The following is an 18,355-nucleotide window of genomic DNA, read 5'->3' on the forward strand; positions in this document are numbered from 1 at the left end:
TCAAGTCCTGTTTCCTTTTGTCTAGGTGTTCTATGCATTAATGAGAGGGGGTATGGAAATCTCTAACAATTACTGTAGAACTATTTCTCCCTTCAATTCTGTTAGTGTATGCTTCATGTATTTTGAGGCTCTATTTGGTGCACGTGTGTTTATAACTGTTTTATCTTCTTAATGGGTTGACCCTTTTATCAATATATAATGTCCTTTGCTGTCTACTGTAAAAATTTTTGTCTATCTTGCCCTATATTAGAATTGCCACCCCAGCTCTCTCCTGGATACTATTTACATAGGATATCTATTTTCATACTTCCACTTTGAACACATTTCTATCTTTGATCTAAAAGTGAGTCTTGCGATAAGCATACAGCTGAATGTTTTTATACATTCTGCCAAACTGCCTTTTAATTACAAATTTTAATCCATTTACTAAATTTTAATCCATTTACATTTAAAGTAATTACTGACAAGGAAGGACTTCTGCCATTTTGCTATTTGTTTTCTACATATATCATTTTTTGTTCCTCATTTCTTCCATTACTGCCTTCTTTTGTGTTTGATTTTTTTCTGTAGTGTACTTTTTTGATTCCCTTGTTTCCTTTGTTTTTTAGTTATTTTCCTAGTGGATACTGCAATTAATATTTTAAACTTCTAACAGTGTACTTTGAACTAATACCAACTTAGCTTAAATAGTATACAAAAACTCTGTACCTATACATCTCAATCCTTCCCCCTTTTATATTGTTACATTATGTTCCAATTAGATTTATAATTGTTTTTATTCCTTTGTCTTTTAAATCATGAGAAAAAAGGAGGAGCTACAAACCAAAAACTACAATATTGGTAATTTTGGCTTTTTTGTTTACCTATGTAGTTACCTTTACCAATATTCTTTATTTCTTCATATAGCTTCAAATTACTGTCTAGTATCCTTTCATTTCAGCCTGAAGGACTCTCCTTATCATTTCTTGTAGGGCAGGTCTACTAGTGACAAACTCCCCCAGCTTTTGTTTATCTTAGAATGTCATAATCTCTCATTTCTGAAGGGTAGTTTTGCTGGATACAGAACTCTTTACTGACAGTTTTGTTCTTTCAGCACTTTATATATGCCACCCAATGCCTTCTGAAGAAAAACCAACTGTTAATCCTATTGAGGATCTTTTGTATGCAAGGGATCATATCTGTTTTGCTGCTTTCAAAATTATCTTTGTCTTTCAACAATCTGAGCATAATGTGTCTTGGTGTGGATCTCTAATGCGTTGATCCTGCTCGGTGTTTGTGGAGCTTCTTCAATGTGTAGATTCACATCTTTCATCACATTTGGGAAATTTTCAACCATTATTTATTCAAACATGCTTTCTGTCCCTTTTCTCTCTGCTTCTGGGACTCCAATACACATAATGGTACTGGATGGTGTCTTCTAGTCTCTTAGACTGTTCATTTTTCTTCATTCTTTTCTCTTTCTGCTCCTCATACCGGATAACCTCAATTGGCTCATCAAGTTGGCTTGTTGTTTCTTCAGCCGTCTCAAACCTGCTGTTGTACCTCTCTAGTGAATTTTTCATTTATCTTACTTTTTTACTCCAGAATTTGTTTGGTTCCTTTTTTATAATTTCTATTTCTTTACTGATATTCTGTCTGGTTTCCTTTAGCTCTTGGCCTATGGTTTCCTATAGATCATAAACATATTTAGGACTGATGATTTAAATTATTTATCTAGTAATTCCATCTCCTGGGCTTGCTCAGGGATAGTTTCTGTTTGATTTGTTTTATTTTTTTCCTTGTGAATGAGCCATACTTTGTTTCACTGCATACCTCATTATCTCTTTTTGAAAACTGGATATTTTGACTATTATGTGACAACTCTGAAAATCAAATTATGCCCCATCTCTGGGGTTTGTTGATGCTTAATGTGGATTACTGTTGTTGTCTTATTTAGTGACGACTTACAAAGTCTATATTATTGTCGTGTGTGGCCACTGAAATCTGTTGTTAGCTTAGTGGTCAGCTACTGTTTTGAGTTTTCTTAAGGGCCCGAAGCCCGGAAAAAAAGAAAAAAGAAAGAGAAAAAACACTCTCCCAGTCTTTGCATACTGGCTCTGTGTTCGGGCATGCCTCAACACTTGGGCAAGCCATTTACAATTCCTAGTCTTCACTTCCTGCTTGCACAGAGCCTGAATGCCAGCCAGAGGAAAAAGCTTAGGATCTTTTCAGCCCTTTTCTAAGTACTTATCCAGTTCTGGACATAAGCATGGCCTTTTGTTCCAATTCCCTGGCACATGCTATCTCCTTATCCAACTTCTTTCTTCCCAGGCTTTCAGTCTCTCTATTGCTTCTCTCACTGCTGTCTCTTGTTCCAGGCCGCAAAAGCTAGTAGCTGTGCCTTCAAATCCTTTTGGCAAAAGCCACCCCAGCTCTGGAGATGTTCCTAGTCAAGCAAAACAAAACAGGCCCTTATACCAGTCCTTCAGAGAAAAGCCAGAGAGGTCGCAACTCACAATTTTTTGTGTCCTCTGGCATTACCAATCTACACTAGGAGTGCAGGCTTCTATCTTCATGGCCATCATTGAGGGACAGTAGGCAGGCAATTTATAAGATAACAGTGCTCTCTTAGCCCAAAGCAGCAGCTTCTTTCTTCACTAAGCCTTTCTTCAGTTGCTGTAAGTTATTTTTACTAAAATCCAGAATTCTGTTAAAAGTTTATTGACAATTTTTGCCAGTTCATTAGTTGCTTTTATTGAGGGACAGAGCTCTGTTTTCAGTCAGGTCCTACTGTTGCCATCTATGTACTCGTGGGTCACAGCCCTTCACTTAGCAATGATCTTATAGCTTCTGATTCACTGTCACTCTGTCTGACTCTATTCCTTTAATTTTTTAGAGGTTTTCACATATATGTAAATGATACTTCATCATGCTGGACTCTTGGCACCCTGAGCTCCTCTCTTTCAAAGATCTTCTCCTATTTCCCATCTCAGCCATTCACTCCATATCCTAAACTTTAATATTACCAATAACTACAACCCCCTCAAAATGTCAATTTCACATATCCACCCTCAAATGGATCCTTAATGCTGCCGGACAATCATACTCTATTTCTCTCATCCATTCCCTTTCCTACCCTCCTATATAAACTGTTTTCTACATTCTCTCCTAACCTTCAATACCTCCTCTCTCATCCTTTCATCTGATGACCTTGTTTTCAATTTCAGCAAGAAAACTGGAACAATCGTTAAAATTTCCACAAACTTCCACCATCACATCTATCCACCTACCAACAGCTGTACCTACATGTGCTGCCTTTCCAACCGTTATTCTAGATGAACTCTCTATGCTCCCGTTTAAAGTCAATCCATCCATTTATACCATAAACTCTTCTCTCTATCCTACTCAAGAACATTACTCCAATAATTCTGTCCTCTCTCTCCTGTATCACCAGTTTTCCTCCTTTCTACTCAATCATTCCCATTAGCATAAAAATATGTTCTCTCCCCCATCTTCAAAACACCTTCTCTCTTGAGCTCACTTCCTCTGCCAGCTAGTGCCTCTCTGTAACAACTCCTTTATAGATTTGTCTATTCTATCTCCAATTCCACTCTCCCTATTCTTTAACACCACCCCAACTTTACCAAAATGGCTAGCTTTGCCCTCCCCGATGATAAATCCAATGACCAAATTTTAGTTCTTTAAGATGAGGCATTTAACAGAGGTCATCGTTCCTTCTTCCATTTAGCTTCCAATATGCTACATTCTCTTTGTTTTCCTCTTATCTTGTACATTCCTTCTATATCTCCTTTGCTGATTGCCCCTCTTTTCCTAGGCCCTTTAACATTGGAGTGCCAAGGCTGGGCCCTGGGTTCTCTTCTTGTGTTCCTATACCTAACTCTTGATGATTTCATCTAGTATCACAACTTTAAATATCATCTACATGCTTTGGACACCTACATTTCTATTTCTAATGCAGTCCTTTCTCCTGAATACCAGATTTATACATCCAGTTATTTACTCAACATCTCACTTGGATATCTAAGACATCTCAAACTTTACATATGCAAAACTGAATTCCTGATTCCTACCCCCAATACGCCAAACCCATTCCACCCGAAATTTACTCTACCTCAGTTGATGATGACACCATCCTTTTTACTGCTCAGTCCAAAAAAAAGTTAGAAATAGCCTTAACTCTACTTTTGGACATTGTGTATCTAATCAATCAACAAATACTACTGGCTCTACCCTTCAAAATATATTCAGAAGCTCATTAACTTCCAACTGTTACCATAACCATATTGCTTCTTTGAAAACCTAAGTCAAACCACACATGTACACAATGTCTTTTGTCTCTCTCATCTTTCTCTCTCTCACATACACACATACCACTCATGTCACCATTAGAGGCGGCCACTAAAGAAACTCTTTACTCTGAAAGCTAGTAATTAATGGGGCATGGGGGTGGAGAATGAAGCATTTGTCCTGCCTTTCCAGTAGAACTGTATTTCAGGACAACAAGCAAGCCAAGTTGAGAAGGAACAATTCTTCTTTACAGACGAATAATAGCTAATAAATGTAGAAGACACGGTAACATTAGTAAGTCAGTAATTTGGAACCCCTAAGAAAATAACTGATTCAGGAAAAGATGATCCACATATTCTAAGCCACTTAATGTAAGGTTAATGAAAAACTGGATATTCACATGGTGCCAAAGTATCAACCTACAGATAACTTCCTATTAACGTGAGGGGAAATGTCATTGTTGAATAAAGGAATTAGACTGTCATCAACTTATCGGAACATTAAAAATCAGGCAGGTATGAGACGTTACGGTATGAAACATACAACACAACCTATGAAGCCTTTTGCCATTAAATATTTTACCTGAACACAGTCAAGCTCTTAGACCTAACTCTAAGTACACAAGACAAACAAGGAATAAAAAACAAATTAAACCAACCATGGAAAAGCAACCAGATATATCTAATGCTTGGAAGGCTAACGGAGTCTTCCACAGTAATGGTCCCAACAAGTTAATGCCATTAAAGGAAGGAAGGTGGGTGGGGGGAACACACTATTCTAGATTAAAAGAGACTGAAGAATCCTAACAATCAAATACAATGCATGGCCTCTGATTGGATCGTTGTTTGAACAAAACAGTTGTAAAATTATTTGGGAGACAATATGGGAAATCTGGATATGGTCTGAGTTTATTATATACTAACAGTCTAGTTAGATATGAAACTGGTATCACAGTTATATAGAAAAAGTCTTTACTTTTAAAAAGTACAAATTCACGTATTTAGGAGTAAACGTTCATGGTATCTATAATATAAATTATTTCCAAAAAGAGTATAACAACATGTTAATAAACTTACTTCTAGGTGATGGGATTATGGGTATTCATTACATTATTCGCTCTTTTCTATATGTTTGAAAATGTTCATAATAAAGTGAAAACATAAAAGAGAAACAAAATGAAAAAATTAAGTCAGGTCACATCACTCTCTTATTCAAAATCTTCTAAGAGCTTCACAGCATCAAAGTCAAAACCCTTGTGGCACTAGCCCTATGTGATGTGGTCTCTCATCTTTGACCTCATCTCCTACCACACTCCCACTCAATCAGTCGGATCCAGCCACACTGGTCTCCTTGCTGTTCTCCAGCACATCAGGCATGCTCACACCTTAAGGCCTTTGCACTGGCTGTTCTCCTTCCCTAGAGGCTCTTCCCCAAATATCTGTTTACACCTCCCATCCTTTGTTTCTTTGCTTAAATGTACCTTTTCAATGAGGTACATACTCTCACTATTCTATGTAAAGTTGCAACCTACCACTCTGGCACTCCCACTCTTCCTTATCCTGCTCTACATTCTTTTTTTGTCCCATCTCACTGATCACCTTCTAACATACCATAGTTTACCTTGAACATAAGCGTCATGAAGGCAAGAATTTCTATCTGTTTCCAAATGTAGTCCCAGCACCTAGAACATTATTGCCTGGCACATAAAAAGTGCTAGATCAATATTTCTTTTTTTTAAGATTTTATTTAAGTAATATCTATACCCAACGTGGGGCTCAAACTCACAACCCCAAGATCAAGAGTCTCGTGCTCCACCGAATGAACCAGCCCCGTTGATTAACATTTCTTACTTAAGTGAGTGAATTTAGGTTATAATAGTACCTAACCATGACACCACTATTACTACTATTGCCGTGTTCTGAATCCAGAAATCAAGGGCCTTGATATGGGTGAGAGTCATCATCTCCTTCCTCTTTCCTGTGGCAAGACAACTCCAGCCAAGTTTATCTTTTGGTACCCTCACACTTTCTAGGACACCTTTCTTTCTGACCTTTACGCTGATCTTCATGCTATCCTTAAGCCCTCTATTACAGCCATCCCTGTGACAGGAATCAAGCAGATGTGCCTGCCAAATTTTCCAAAATGTGCTCTAAAACTGCTTATATCCCCTACCATCCTTCCAAGTCAAAACATCAAGTATAGCTGATCCCAGGCTGGAACTAGAATAAAATCACTCTCACAGACTTCACAGCAGATAATAATTAGCTCTGTCTAGAAGTCCTAGCATTAAAGGGGGGGGGGGGGGGGGGGGGGGAAGAAGCCTGTTAATCCAAATAATTCCCAACTGGTTGAAAATACAGGTTGTGGGCAAGGGGAGTAAACATTTTCAGGCAGTGAAAGGAAGAGGGGAGGACGGGGTCAGGCAAGGGACCAATACACAAGGGTGACCATATATGCCAATTCCCAGGGTTACATCCCCTAAGCAGTTCTTCATTTTCATGGCTGTCCTTACTTTACCTCCCAGACCACAATTTATCTAATATCTTTGACATTTCTTCCTCTATCCTCAGTGGTCCTTAAGACTGCAGATTTGCACAACAAGATAGCTCAGGCAACAGAAACAAAAGAATGGTGTTACACAGAGCCAATACAAGGGTTACTCTTTCCAATAATAGGTTACTTCTAAATCAAACGTCTCCTGATTGGGTATTTCTTATATAAGAACATCTATTTTAAAAAAAAGACTGTTCCAACACTGTCAACCCCAATATTTTAATTCAGCTGAAAAGTGTTATCGTTATGAGGAACATTTTCATATAAAGATCTTTAAATTCTAAAACTCACATTCAACTAATAATACTTGATGTTATGCAGCAGGTCATCATTATTCACTGTAGTATGTTCTGAAACCTAGTCTCCTAAGCCCTAACCTATGTTCTAATTAATTATGCCCAAGTTAAATTTTAGCTACCCTATCACTTCAGCAGTTGGCTTCATGTTCTCAAACCCAAAGCAATCACAGCACATCTTAAGATGTGATGAATACTTCAACTTCTCTTTCCCTGTACTAAGAGTGGACTCCTTGGTTGCTGGTAGGAACAGGAAAAGCTGCCATCGCTAATTTTTGGACAAACGTGAAGTACTCCAGCCTAGAAACCCTGCCATGTGTCTTGTTTGGTATCAAAATGTTACATGAAGTTCTGATCTGATTTCTCTTCTGGAGCATCCCAGAGAATAGAAAATGCAAGATAAGCAGAGGCATTAAGTGGTGTTATCTTTTGAGAAACCTAAAAGAAATGTGAATTTGAGCTCCAGACGACAGGAATAGATACTCTTTTTTTTTTTTTTTTTTTAATTTTTTTTTCAACATTTTTTATTTATTTTTGGGACAGAGAGAGACAGAGCATGAACGGGGGAGGGGCAGAGAGAGAGGGAGACACAGAATCGGAAACAGGCTCCAGGCTCCGAGCCATCAGCCCAGAGCCTGACGCGGGGCTCGAACTCACGGACCGTGAGATCGTGACCTGGCTGAAGTCGGACGCTTAACCGACTGCGCCACCCAGGCGCCCCAGGAATAGATACTCTTTACCAGAGTATCATCATTGCCTAGCAAAGCAACAGCACATCATAAACACCCCATAAATCAGTATTTCTTGACTGAATATCACAGGCAGGTAGACAAATTAGCAAAGCTATACCAAAAGGACAATAAAGGCCTTATTGTGTTAAAATCTTCCATGCTATCGTGAGCACTAGCTTACTAAAAACACAGATCGCTCATTTACAATTAGTGAGCATTTATTGTAGGCTAAGCAGTCAATTAATCCAGAGAAATTAGTAAAAGAAAGACCCTGCCCTAAATGGCTCACAGTCTGGCAAAGGACACAGATATAGTTTATGCTAATATAACCTGCTAAGTGCTAGAAATCTGTGTCAAGTTTTAGGAGACGAGATTAAGAAGTAACTAATTCCACATGGGTAAAGTGCCAGCCAAGACTTTACAGAGCAAGTAGCACTTGATCGTAAAGAATAAATAGGAATCCTCAAGATGAAGAAAAGACAGGTGAGACGGGTAAGAACAGTTTTCTAGTTATAAGGAACTGCATGTAAATAAGGGTCTATACATAGCAACATCTATACCTAAGTTCAGGAAATGGCTAGTAATTTAATATGACTAGAATATCAGATTGGGGGGGGGGGGGGGACACTAAAGATAAGGCTGGAAAGATAGAATAGGGCCAGATTGCGAAGAGCCTTTTCTGCCACATTTAGAAGTTTGAATTTTATCCTACAGACAAAGGTTTTTGAGCAGTGTGTCAATTCAATCTCTTTTAGAACGTAACAGTAGTAATAACATGAAAGAAGGACTTAAAGAGAAATAATGAGAGGCACAGACTTGCTAGGTGAAAAATGATGTAAAACATACATTAAAAAATTCCCATGGTCATTGTCTATACAACAGAATTCTAAACCCTTGACAATCTAAAGTGTGCCTACCTTTCCAACTTTACTTCCTGTTTCTTCTTTTCCCTCCCTGCATATTACAATCCAGCCACATCAGACTATGTATCATTTCTTCAATCTGTCATATACGTTCATACTGCCACATCTTCACTCACACTATTTGTTACTTCTGAACAGACAACTTCAACAAACTCCTATTCATCTTTCAAGGACCAGGTTAAAAAAGGGTTATATCTATAAAGTCTTCTCTGATTCCATCTCCCCCAAAGCAAAAATTTATCATGCTTTCCTCTAGGCTTTCACATCACACCAATCATACTACTAATATAGTACTTAGCACAAGGCATTGTTAGTTATCCATTTATCTACCACCTCTGCTAGAATGGCTGAGCTAAAACCAATTTACAAATGTAAGTTGCAAATATAAAACCATGAGATTAATCTCTCTATATATATACATACATCTGTGTACACACGCACACACACACACACACACACATTTTTTTACCTGGTAAAACTTGAATTTGAACCCAAGAATATGACACAGTGTTTGCGGTTCACACATACTCATGTAAGATTCTAATAAAGATATAAAGAAGTCATCATGTTCTGGCCTGCATTCAAACACTTCTAAAATGACATCCAAAACTCTATTGGGATCCAGATTAAAGCATCCTGCAACAGATGAGATATACACAAATTCAAAAGTGATTATACATCATTTCTAATAAAGCCATTAGCTTTCAGGGACAACTTACATAAAAAGACAAAATGTTTTTAAGAACAACTTCTTTTATAAGTTTGCTTCCCCTGCACCAGAGGAAAATCTTTATAATTTTTAAGATGATCAAGTCCACTGCCCACATTTTACAGATGAGAAATAGGACTTGCCCAGGATTACAAAGTGGGTTAATAAGAGAACTGGGGCTGGAGCCCAGGACCTGTGACACTAAGTAAACTTTCTTCTATACCACACTGTCTCAGTTCTTGATTACCCAGGCTAGTGAAAAAGATCCACATTTTTAATTCTCAGGATAATATGACAATCAACGTATTTACAAGTTAGGCAACTAAAGGTTTTTCTTTAATGTTTTATGCAGAAGCACCTGGAATGTTGGTAAATAGTTAAAAGCTCAGGTTCATAAATGTAGAATATCATTTTTAGAATCATTTCTTAGTTCATCTTACATACACAACAAAACTACAAAATATAACTGTACCACTGATTTATATCTGTGGTTTCTGGCAGCATTCTAAAGAGAAAACAGGTATACTACTGATACTGAAGACATGAGAGAATACCAAGGGGTTGGGGACATAACAAAAGAGTATAGATAACACAAGCAAAGAGAGGACGAAAACAGACAATGTAGGTAGCCAAGGAAAGCAAAACAAGCACTGAATAGATGCCGATGGCTACTTATCCTTGCTAATCTCTTAGGGTAAGCTAACAAGGGCCGATGGACACAGATTTAAAAGACATTCCTATCAGCCACCCTATTCTTTTTTTTTTTAATTTTTAATGTTTATTTACTTTTGAGACAGAGACAGAGCTTGAGCGGGGGAGGGGCAGAGAGAGGGGGAGACACAGAATCTGAAGCAGACTCCGGGCTCCGAGCTGTCAGCACAGAGCCCGACGCGGTGCTCGAACTCACAGACCTCGAGATCATGACCTGAGCCGAAGTCGGACACCCAACCAACTGAGCCACCCAGGCGCCCCTCAGCCACCCTATTGTTGATACATTATTAATTTCACTTGCATTCGGCTTCACTTGTTACCAAAATTACATTATAGTGCAGTCATATCATATGTGTACTCAATTTATGAGAATGCAAACATTTACACACAACAAAAAAGAGACAAATAAATTTAAAAAATTTTTTTAACATTTATTGAGAGACAGAGAAGAGCACAAGCGGGGAAGGGGCAGAGAGAGAGACAGACAGACAGAATCCGAAGCAGGCTCCAGGCTCCGAGATGTCAGCACAGAGCCTGATGCCGGGCTCTAACCCACGAACCGCGAGATCATGACCTGAGCCCAAGTCGGATGCTCAACCGACTGAGCTACCCAGGTGCCCCAAAGAGACAAATAAATTTAAACAATACAGATTATACCCACCATTCCTCTCAATAAAATGAATGCCTATGACCCAGAGTGAGCATGAGATATCAATCTGTTCTTCCCTCAATGTATATCAATTCCCACAGGCCTTGTACATCAAGCTGAATGGAATTCTAGAATTTTAAGTTACATTTTTCATTAGACGTAGCTCCTAAATGCAAGCTAGCCACTTCATTGGGGCAAGCAAATAAATACTGATTTCTTCTAATGCTGGAGGAAGGAAAAAAAACAACTGTTGAACTTGGAAATGTTAGTTCTGAACACAGTGTGTTATACATGAGTTAAGAGATTTTTTCAAAGAAAATTCTTATATAACCTATTTTATAAGAGAGTTTGAGTTACTTCTATTAACTCCACACTTATCTTTAATGCTGTAAAATTAATATCTGATTCATAGCATCTTAGCAATCACTTACGAAACCAAACTCTCCAAATATAAAAAGTGTTTCGTTTTATTGTTTTGTTTGTTTTTTATAAAATCCAAAGAAAACATATTCTTCTATTTCTCATACCAAGGGGAAAAAAGACTAACAAAGGATCATGTCTTACTGAAAAGAGCTCCAGATTCTCATAAATTCTCCAAAGAAATATTTACCTGAAGGTCTGAGAAGAAAACTTCTAAATATTTTTGCCTCTCCCTATACCCCCAAAAGGTATGGCTTACGAATGTAAAAGTGACTCCAAAATACCAAATGGAATTTTTTTTTTTATAATTTGAGAGACAGAGAGATAGCAAGAGCGAGCATTTGGAGAAGAGGGGCAGAGCAAGAGAGGTAGAGAATCTTAAGCAGGCTCTATGCTCAGCATGGAGCCCAACACAAGGCTTGATCCCACGACCCTGGGATCATGACCCAAGCCGAAATCAAGAGTCAGACACTCAACCTACTGAGCCACCCAGGCACCTAGCAAATGGAATTTTTAAAAGCAGCTGGTGGAAATATAAAATGTAAAATGGTACAATTACTTTGTAAAACTGCCAGGTCCCTCAAAAGTTAAACCCTATGACCCAGCCATCTCATTCCTAGGTATATACCCAAGAGAAATAAATGTCTACGTTCATACAAAGACTGTACACAAGAACTGATGACAGCTTTATTTGTAATAGTACACGCTCAAGTGTATCAACATATAAATGGACAAACTGTAGTTCAGTATAACTGTAGTATGTAAGGGGGAATAATTACTTAGCAATAATAAGAACTAATAATACAAGCAACAACATGGATGAATCACAAAATAATTATGCTGCATAAAATAAGCCAGACCAAAAAAGAATACTCACTGTATGATTCCATTTATAAAAGAATTCTAGAAAACGCAAACTAATCTACAGTGACAGAAAACAGATCAGTGGTTACCTGGAGAGGAGGAAACACAGTGAAGGAGGATGAAATACAAAGGTGCAAGACAAAATTGGGGGGTGGGGGGGGCGGGAGGTGGCAGAAATGTGCATTATCTAGATTGCAGTGATGTTTTCACAGATGTATACATACATTATAACTCAAATTGTATGCCTGAAATATGCAGTTTATTTATGTCAAATATGCCTGAATAGAGCTGGAAAAAAAAAATGCCTCCAACCCGCTCTAACACTGACAATAAAGATTATGAAAGCAAGACCTAGCAAATTCTCCAGCTTTATAACTGCTCTTAACTTACTAAATATAAAATCCAATCACTAAATAAAAATACTCTATCAGAGATGAAAAAAAGATATATTAAATATAATTTTGATCAAATTGTGGGTTTATAATTACCTCTTAAGCTACATACACAAAACCTGTGAAATAAGGACTAGAACAGCAACATGTTACATAGAAAATGTTTTGTTTCATTAACATTGCAAAAGTTGAGACCTTCAGCATGCTAGTGTGAACCACCCTCATGTCTTTTTAACAGTATTACAGAATAGCATCAAGGCTATTCTATCAGCGACCTGCACTGTGAGCTACCAATTTCTTTCTGGGTTCAATTTAAGGTAGTCATCTAAAAGAAAAGCTATGTACTTCTATTTATAACAGATATCAACCTTTGCATCTTTCACAAAAGAAAAACTGGTTTTTGAGTTTTCTATTAAGTGTCTCAGGTGTCATAAGTTAGTCCAACCAATTAGAATGACTTTTGCTCCATAAGATGTTACAAGTAACCAAACCCAGGATTTAGAAAATGATTTTTAAAGCCTTAAAGATTTGCTAAGTAACAGTTAAGCTATTTCATATAGAATAAGATTCTAGTAATAATCAGTAAGCTTAGAATGTCCAAAATAATTTTTTTTTCCAATGGCAGCTGTGGTAGAACATAGGCACTCTTGTGCTCAACCGTCTTAGAAAGGCTTTTTTGTCTAGCCCAAGCATCAACAGTCATGTGCTCTTGAAAGAATGCAGAAGCCTAGCTCCCTACCTCGATCACCAGCTACATTAAGGATATATACACACATATAATGCCTTATGGCTTTCAAGGAACAAACGGAACCATATTGGAAGGGAGCAAGTAGAAAAATAAGTGACAGATCTGGAATGTACTCATTCCTTCATTTAAATAAACATTAAATAACTACCTGCTATGTGCCAGGTGCTTGTGATATGGAGATCAATAAAAGGCCTAAAAGAGTTCACACCTTTTGGATGACAGGCCTTTGAAGCAATGCACTGAAAAGGAACTCAAGTTTCCCCCGAAAGATAGACAAGATGACTAGTATATTAGAGCAAGTGATTGCAACTAGAGTAAAAAAAAAAATATATTGATTAAACTGACAATGCCTGTTTTAGCAGTGGGCCAAATTGAGATTCCGGACAGAAAAAAAAAAAATCCCAAGGTAACATTGTAAACAAGACTGGGAGAGATGTCCAGCCTGTACATTTCAAACAAGAAGACAGAAAGATAGCTTCAATCATCATGTTCTGAACAGAAACGACCTTATGAGACAGAGAAAAACCATGCTGTGAACAGAAGGACATGATCTGGCATCTATAATGACTTCAGAAACTGGCCAGGTCTGAATGCTTGTGCCCCACCTCCCAAATTCATATGTGGAAATTCTAATCCCCAATATGATGGTATTTGGGAGATGAGGTCTTTGAGAGGTGATTAGGTCATGAGAGCAGAGCTCTCATGAATGAGAGTAATGCCCTTAAAAAAGAGAAGTCCCCTACCTCTTGTACCATGTGAGGATGCAGCAAGAAGTCAGCAGTCTGCAACCTGGAGGAGGCCTTCACCAAGAACCCAACCACGCTGGCACCCTGATCTTGGATTTCCAGCCTCCAGAGCTGGGAGAAATACATTTTTGTTGTTCAGAAGCCACCCAGTCTGTGGTAATTTGTTATAGCAGTCCAAACGGACTAAAACAAGCTAATAAAAACCTATGCTGGACTATTTCTAAGAAGTAGTAGTATTTGCAAAAAACTGCACATCTGAAGGAAAGAACCAGAGGACCAAGATGCAGAGAAACGTACCTAACAAAAGTATAATTGTAAGGAAAAAAAAAAAAAGTATGTTTAAAAAAAAACAAAACAGTATGCTTGAGAACAGCAACTGCCGTCTTCTTTGTCACAGTGGAAAAAACAACTTCTTTGTAATTAGTATAATAGTAAAGAAACTTCAATAAAGCAAAAACATAGGTAAAGGAAGCAGTCAACTGGCTTCCCTTTCAAAGGGACACAGAGATAAGATGCCTCTAGGCTGAATGGCCCTTATATCCAGATTGGTCCAATCAAATACTTGTAGTTGGTCCAATACAAATATTTTATTGGTCCAATAAAATACTAAGTACGTATATACTTAGTACACTAAAGTACACTCAAGAAAAATTAGTCAAAGGGGTTAAATGTCCCACAATTGCCCAAGAATCCTTTGGCTTGGCGTCTTACTTGGTTTTTAATGGCTCTCTGGTCACTTGCCAAGTAACCAAGAGGACCTGTGGGACTGAAGGTGCAGAGGCCCCCACCCCAGGCTTCCCCACCCCCAGCAAAATCTACAGCCTTGGACACAAGACAACAAATGAAGGTCCCAAGGCTTGGTGAAGAGGGTTCTGCTTTTGGGTGAGAAGGAAAGGGTTAGAGTCTAGGCCAAACAGATCCTGGACCACTAAACCCAAAATCGGGAAGAACCATTTGCACTCCCTAAAACTAAACTCCAGTTAGCCTGCCCCAAGACTAATTTTTAGCCAGAACTCTTGATTTAGAGCAGAAATCAGCATTCTGCGGCCCGTGGGTCAAATACAGTCGGTCTCTATAAATAAAGTTGTACTAGAACACATGTATTTACATATTGTCTATGGCTGCTTTCACACTACAATAGCAGAGTTGAATAGTTGCAACAGAGTTGAATAGGGCAACATATGGCCCACAAAGCAAGCAAATATTTACTATTTTACCCTTTATAGAAGTTTGCTGACCTCTAATTTAGAAGAAAGAAAAAGAGTACCCAGCTATTACTTTTATTTAAAGGGCATTCAGAAAAGTAGAGTGCCTATAGTTTGGTTCAACAAAGGAGTCCATCTCTGATATCTTTCTTTGAATTTCTATAAGATTTTTTAAAAATATTTTTATATTTGGGGCGCCTGGGTGGCGCAGTCGGTTAAGCGTCCGACTTCAGCCAGGTCACGATCTCGCGGTCCGTGAGTTCGAGCCCCGCGTCAGGTTCTGGGCTGATGGCTCGGAGCCTGGAGCCTGTTTCCGATTCTGTGTCTCCCTCTCTCTCTGCCCCTCCCCCGTTCATGCTCTGTCTCTCTCTGTCCCAAAAATAAATAAAAAACGTTGAAAAAAAAAAAATTTAAAAAAAAAAAAAAATATTTTTATATTTATTTTGAGAGAGAGCAAGCAGGGGAGAGGTGGAGAGAGGGAATCCCAAGCAGGCTCTGCACCATCAGCACAGAGCTCGATGTGGGGCTTGAACCCACGAACTTTGAGATCATGACCTGAGCCAAAACCAATAGTCAGACGCTTAATGGACTGAGCCACCCAGGTGACCTCTAAAAGATGCTTTTTGCCATCTGGATGCAGGGTTCATTTGCGTGGGGTCTATGACTTGGTAGCTGAAGAGCCTACTAATCGCTATCCATTCCATTTCATAAGTTTTTAAAATCTAGTGTCAGACTTGAGATCACAACCATCAGGTGGACTCAATGATTCTGCTTCTTCGCTTACTCATGAAGTAAACAGCCACTGTCTCACAGGATATAAAACACTGTTTATTTTGTTTAGGATATACACATTTTAATGTGCCAGAAGAATCTTTTAGGGAACAAATGACTAGGTTTTAACTAAAGTATGATAAATAAGGAGTTCTTCTGATCAGACCAAGTGTCCTGAAATTTAAGCGCATTTAAATGCATACCTCTCAAACTAGGCATCAGTTCTGCCAATGGTTAGTGAAGGAAATCAGACCTGAGATAGTTTTGTAAGAGGTGTTATGTCCAGATTGCTCCTATAGAGAAATCAATGGGAATAAACAAGGGAAAACTCATCCAGAGATGCCATGAAAAATAAGATACTGTGTCAGTGAACGGCTTTGGCCAGATGAGACAAGGCCTGCATGGAGTCTGCATTGAGGGGAAATCCAATAAATTTTTAACACTGAAAGAATACTCATTGGAACTGGAGTCTTAACCTCAATTTTCACGTCGATGAAAAACTCCTTTCTCAGACAATGGGGAGGAGGATGGACTCAGCTACCCAGAGAGAAACCCTGAGTCAGGGAGTTGAGCTTACTAAAATTCTACATGTCAAAGAAGAGAGGTGAAGAAATCACTGTAAACTCTATGAGAAAGAGAGAAAGATGCACGCATTTTTCAGCAAGTATTTATTTGGCACCTACACACTAGGCACTGAGGTTAGAGATACTAACCAAACAAGACCACTGCTTTTGTGGAGCTTGCACTCCCATGGGGGTAGAAAATAAAATTCATGTCATATTATATGGTGATAGTGCTCAGAAGGAAAACTAGTAAATGAAAGGGAGTGTTGAGGGAGGTGGCCAGGGAAGGCGATACTGAGGAGGTAACATGTGAGTGCTTCTGGTCTAATGTGCTTGGGGGTACAGCTGATAAACCAGAATAGGGGTTTAGCCCAAGAAATCAAATTGTTTATATTCATGGAAAATCCATATATATCGTGAGCTTGTAGTTGTGACTACCACATTGTTCTTCAGAGACAGTAACATAACCTGTTCCGTATGAGAGCAAAGTTCAAGATAAGACAGTAGTGTTTATTTCCCCAGTTAGATAAAAGCATACCTTCAAGAAAATCCTTCTGTGAAATGTTCCTAAAATAGCAAAGGACTAAAAAGGTATAAACCCACAAGGACAAAACTTAAAAGAAACAAGGATAGACAAGAAATGTCAACAGGGGCGCCTGGAAGACTCCGTCAGTCAGGAGTCTAGGTGTCCAATTCTTGATTTGGGCCCAGATCATGATCTAACGGTTGTTTAAGATCACTCCTGAGATCCATGCCCAGCATGGAACCTGCTTAAGATTCTCTCTTTCCTTCTCCCTCTGCCCCCTCCCCGATGTGGACACTTGGGCAGGCACGGTCTCCCTCTCTCTCTCAAAAAAAAAAAAAAAAAAAAAAAAAAAAAAGTCAACAACAGATAAAACACAAACAATGAGGAACTTACAGAGCACAATGAAAATTTTTTAAGTTTATTTATTTGAGAGAGATAACGGGGGAGGGGGGGAGGAGTTAGGGGGCAGAGGCTCTGAAGCAGGCTCTGTGCTAACAACAGAGACCCTGAAGTCTCGAACTCATGAACCTCAAGATCATGACCTGAGCCAAAGTCAAGTCACTTAACTGACTGAACTACCTAGGTGCCCCATAGCACAAAAATTTTTATGTGAGAAATATCATCTTAAAAGAGTCCATGGCAAGATGTAAGGAAAGACAAACCTAATGGAGAGCAATACTGCCAAGCATCTGAAACTAGATCAAAATGCGACAAGAAAAATGTAGAGCCTATCCTGAAAAGAATAGAAAGGAAACCCTGTAGGAGGATTTTTAAAAATGGTCACTGCCACACAGATCAGCAAGAGCCCTGCAGGCATGGGCTACCAGTCTTGGTGGTAAATTAACAGGAGAAAGTAGCAGAGAGAGTAAATCAGCTGCCAGAACTAGACTCACTTCAAAGGGGGTAGGGGAATGTGTGAAATATGTGATAGGCATTAAGGAGTGCACTTGTGATGAGCACTGGGTGTTGTACAGAAGTGTTGTTTATTTACATCTGAAACTAATATTACACTGTATGTTAACTAAAGGGTAAATTTAAAATAGAAGCTCCTGGGGCGCCTGGGTGGCTCAGCTGGTTGAGCATCCGACTCTTGATTTCGGCTCAGGTCACGATCTCACAGTTCGTGAGTTCAAGCCCGGTGTTGGGCTTGGAGCTATGCAGAGCCTGCTTGGGATTCTCTCTCTCCCCCTCTCTCTGCCCCTTCCTTGCTCTCTCTCAAAATAAATAAACATTTTAATGTAAATAAATAAAATAGGGGCAC

The 18,355-nt window shown here is 38.7% G+C and overlaps 1 protein-coding gene across 16 annotated transcripts in view; it reads right to left on the reverse strand.

The window, feature by feature from the left end:
* THOC2 (THO complex subunit 2) overlaps positions 1-18,355 on the reverse strand; it is a 114,615-nt gene that overhangs the window by 65,032 nt on the left and 31,228 nt on the right. For 15 of the 16 annotated variants that reach the window (XM_058713812.1, XM_058713811.1, XM_058713808.1 and 12 more), the window contains exon 8: positions 9,260-9,426. In XM_058713812.1, the coding sequence (XP_058569795.1) occupies positions 9,260-9,426 (167 nt within the window). Of the gene's footprint in view, positions 1-9,259; positions 9,427-10,871; positions 11,003-18,355 lie in introns of those variants that run through there. The other variant, XM_058713822.1, reaches the window with a different exon arrangement.

This window comes from Neofelis nebulosa, chromosome X, assembly GCF_028018385.1.
Source record: "Neofelis nebulosa isolate mNeoNeb1 chromosome X, mNeoNeb1.pri, whole genome shotgun sequence".
NCBI lineage: Eukaryota > Metazoa > Chordata > Mammalia > Carnivora > Felidae > Neofelis > Neofelis nebulosa.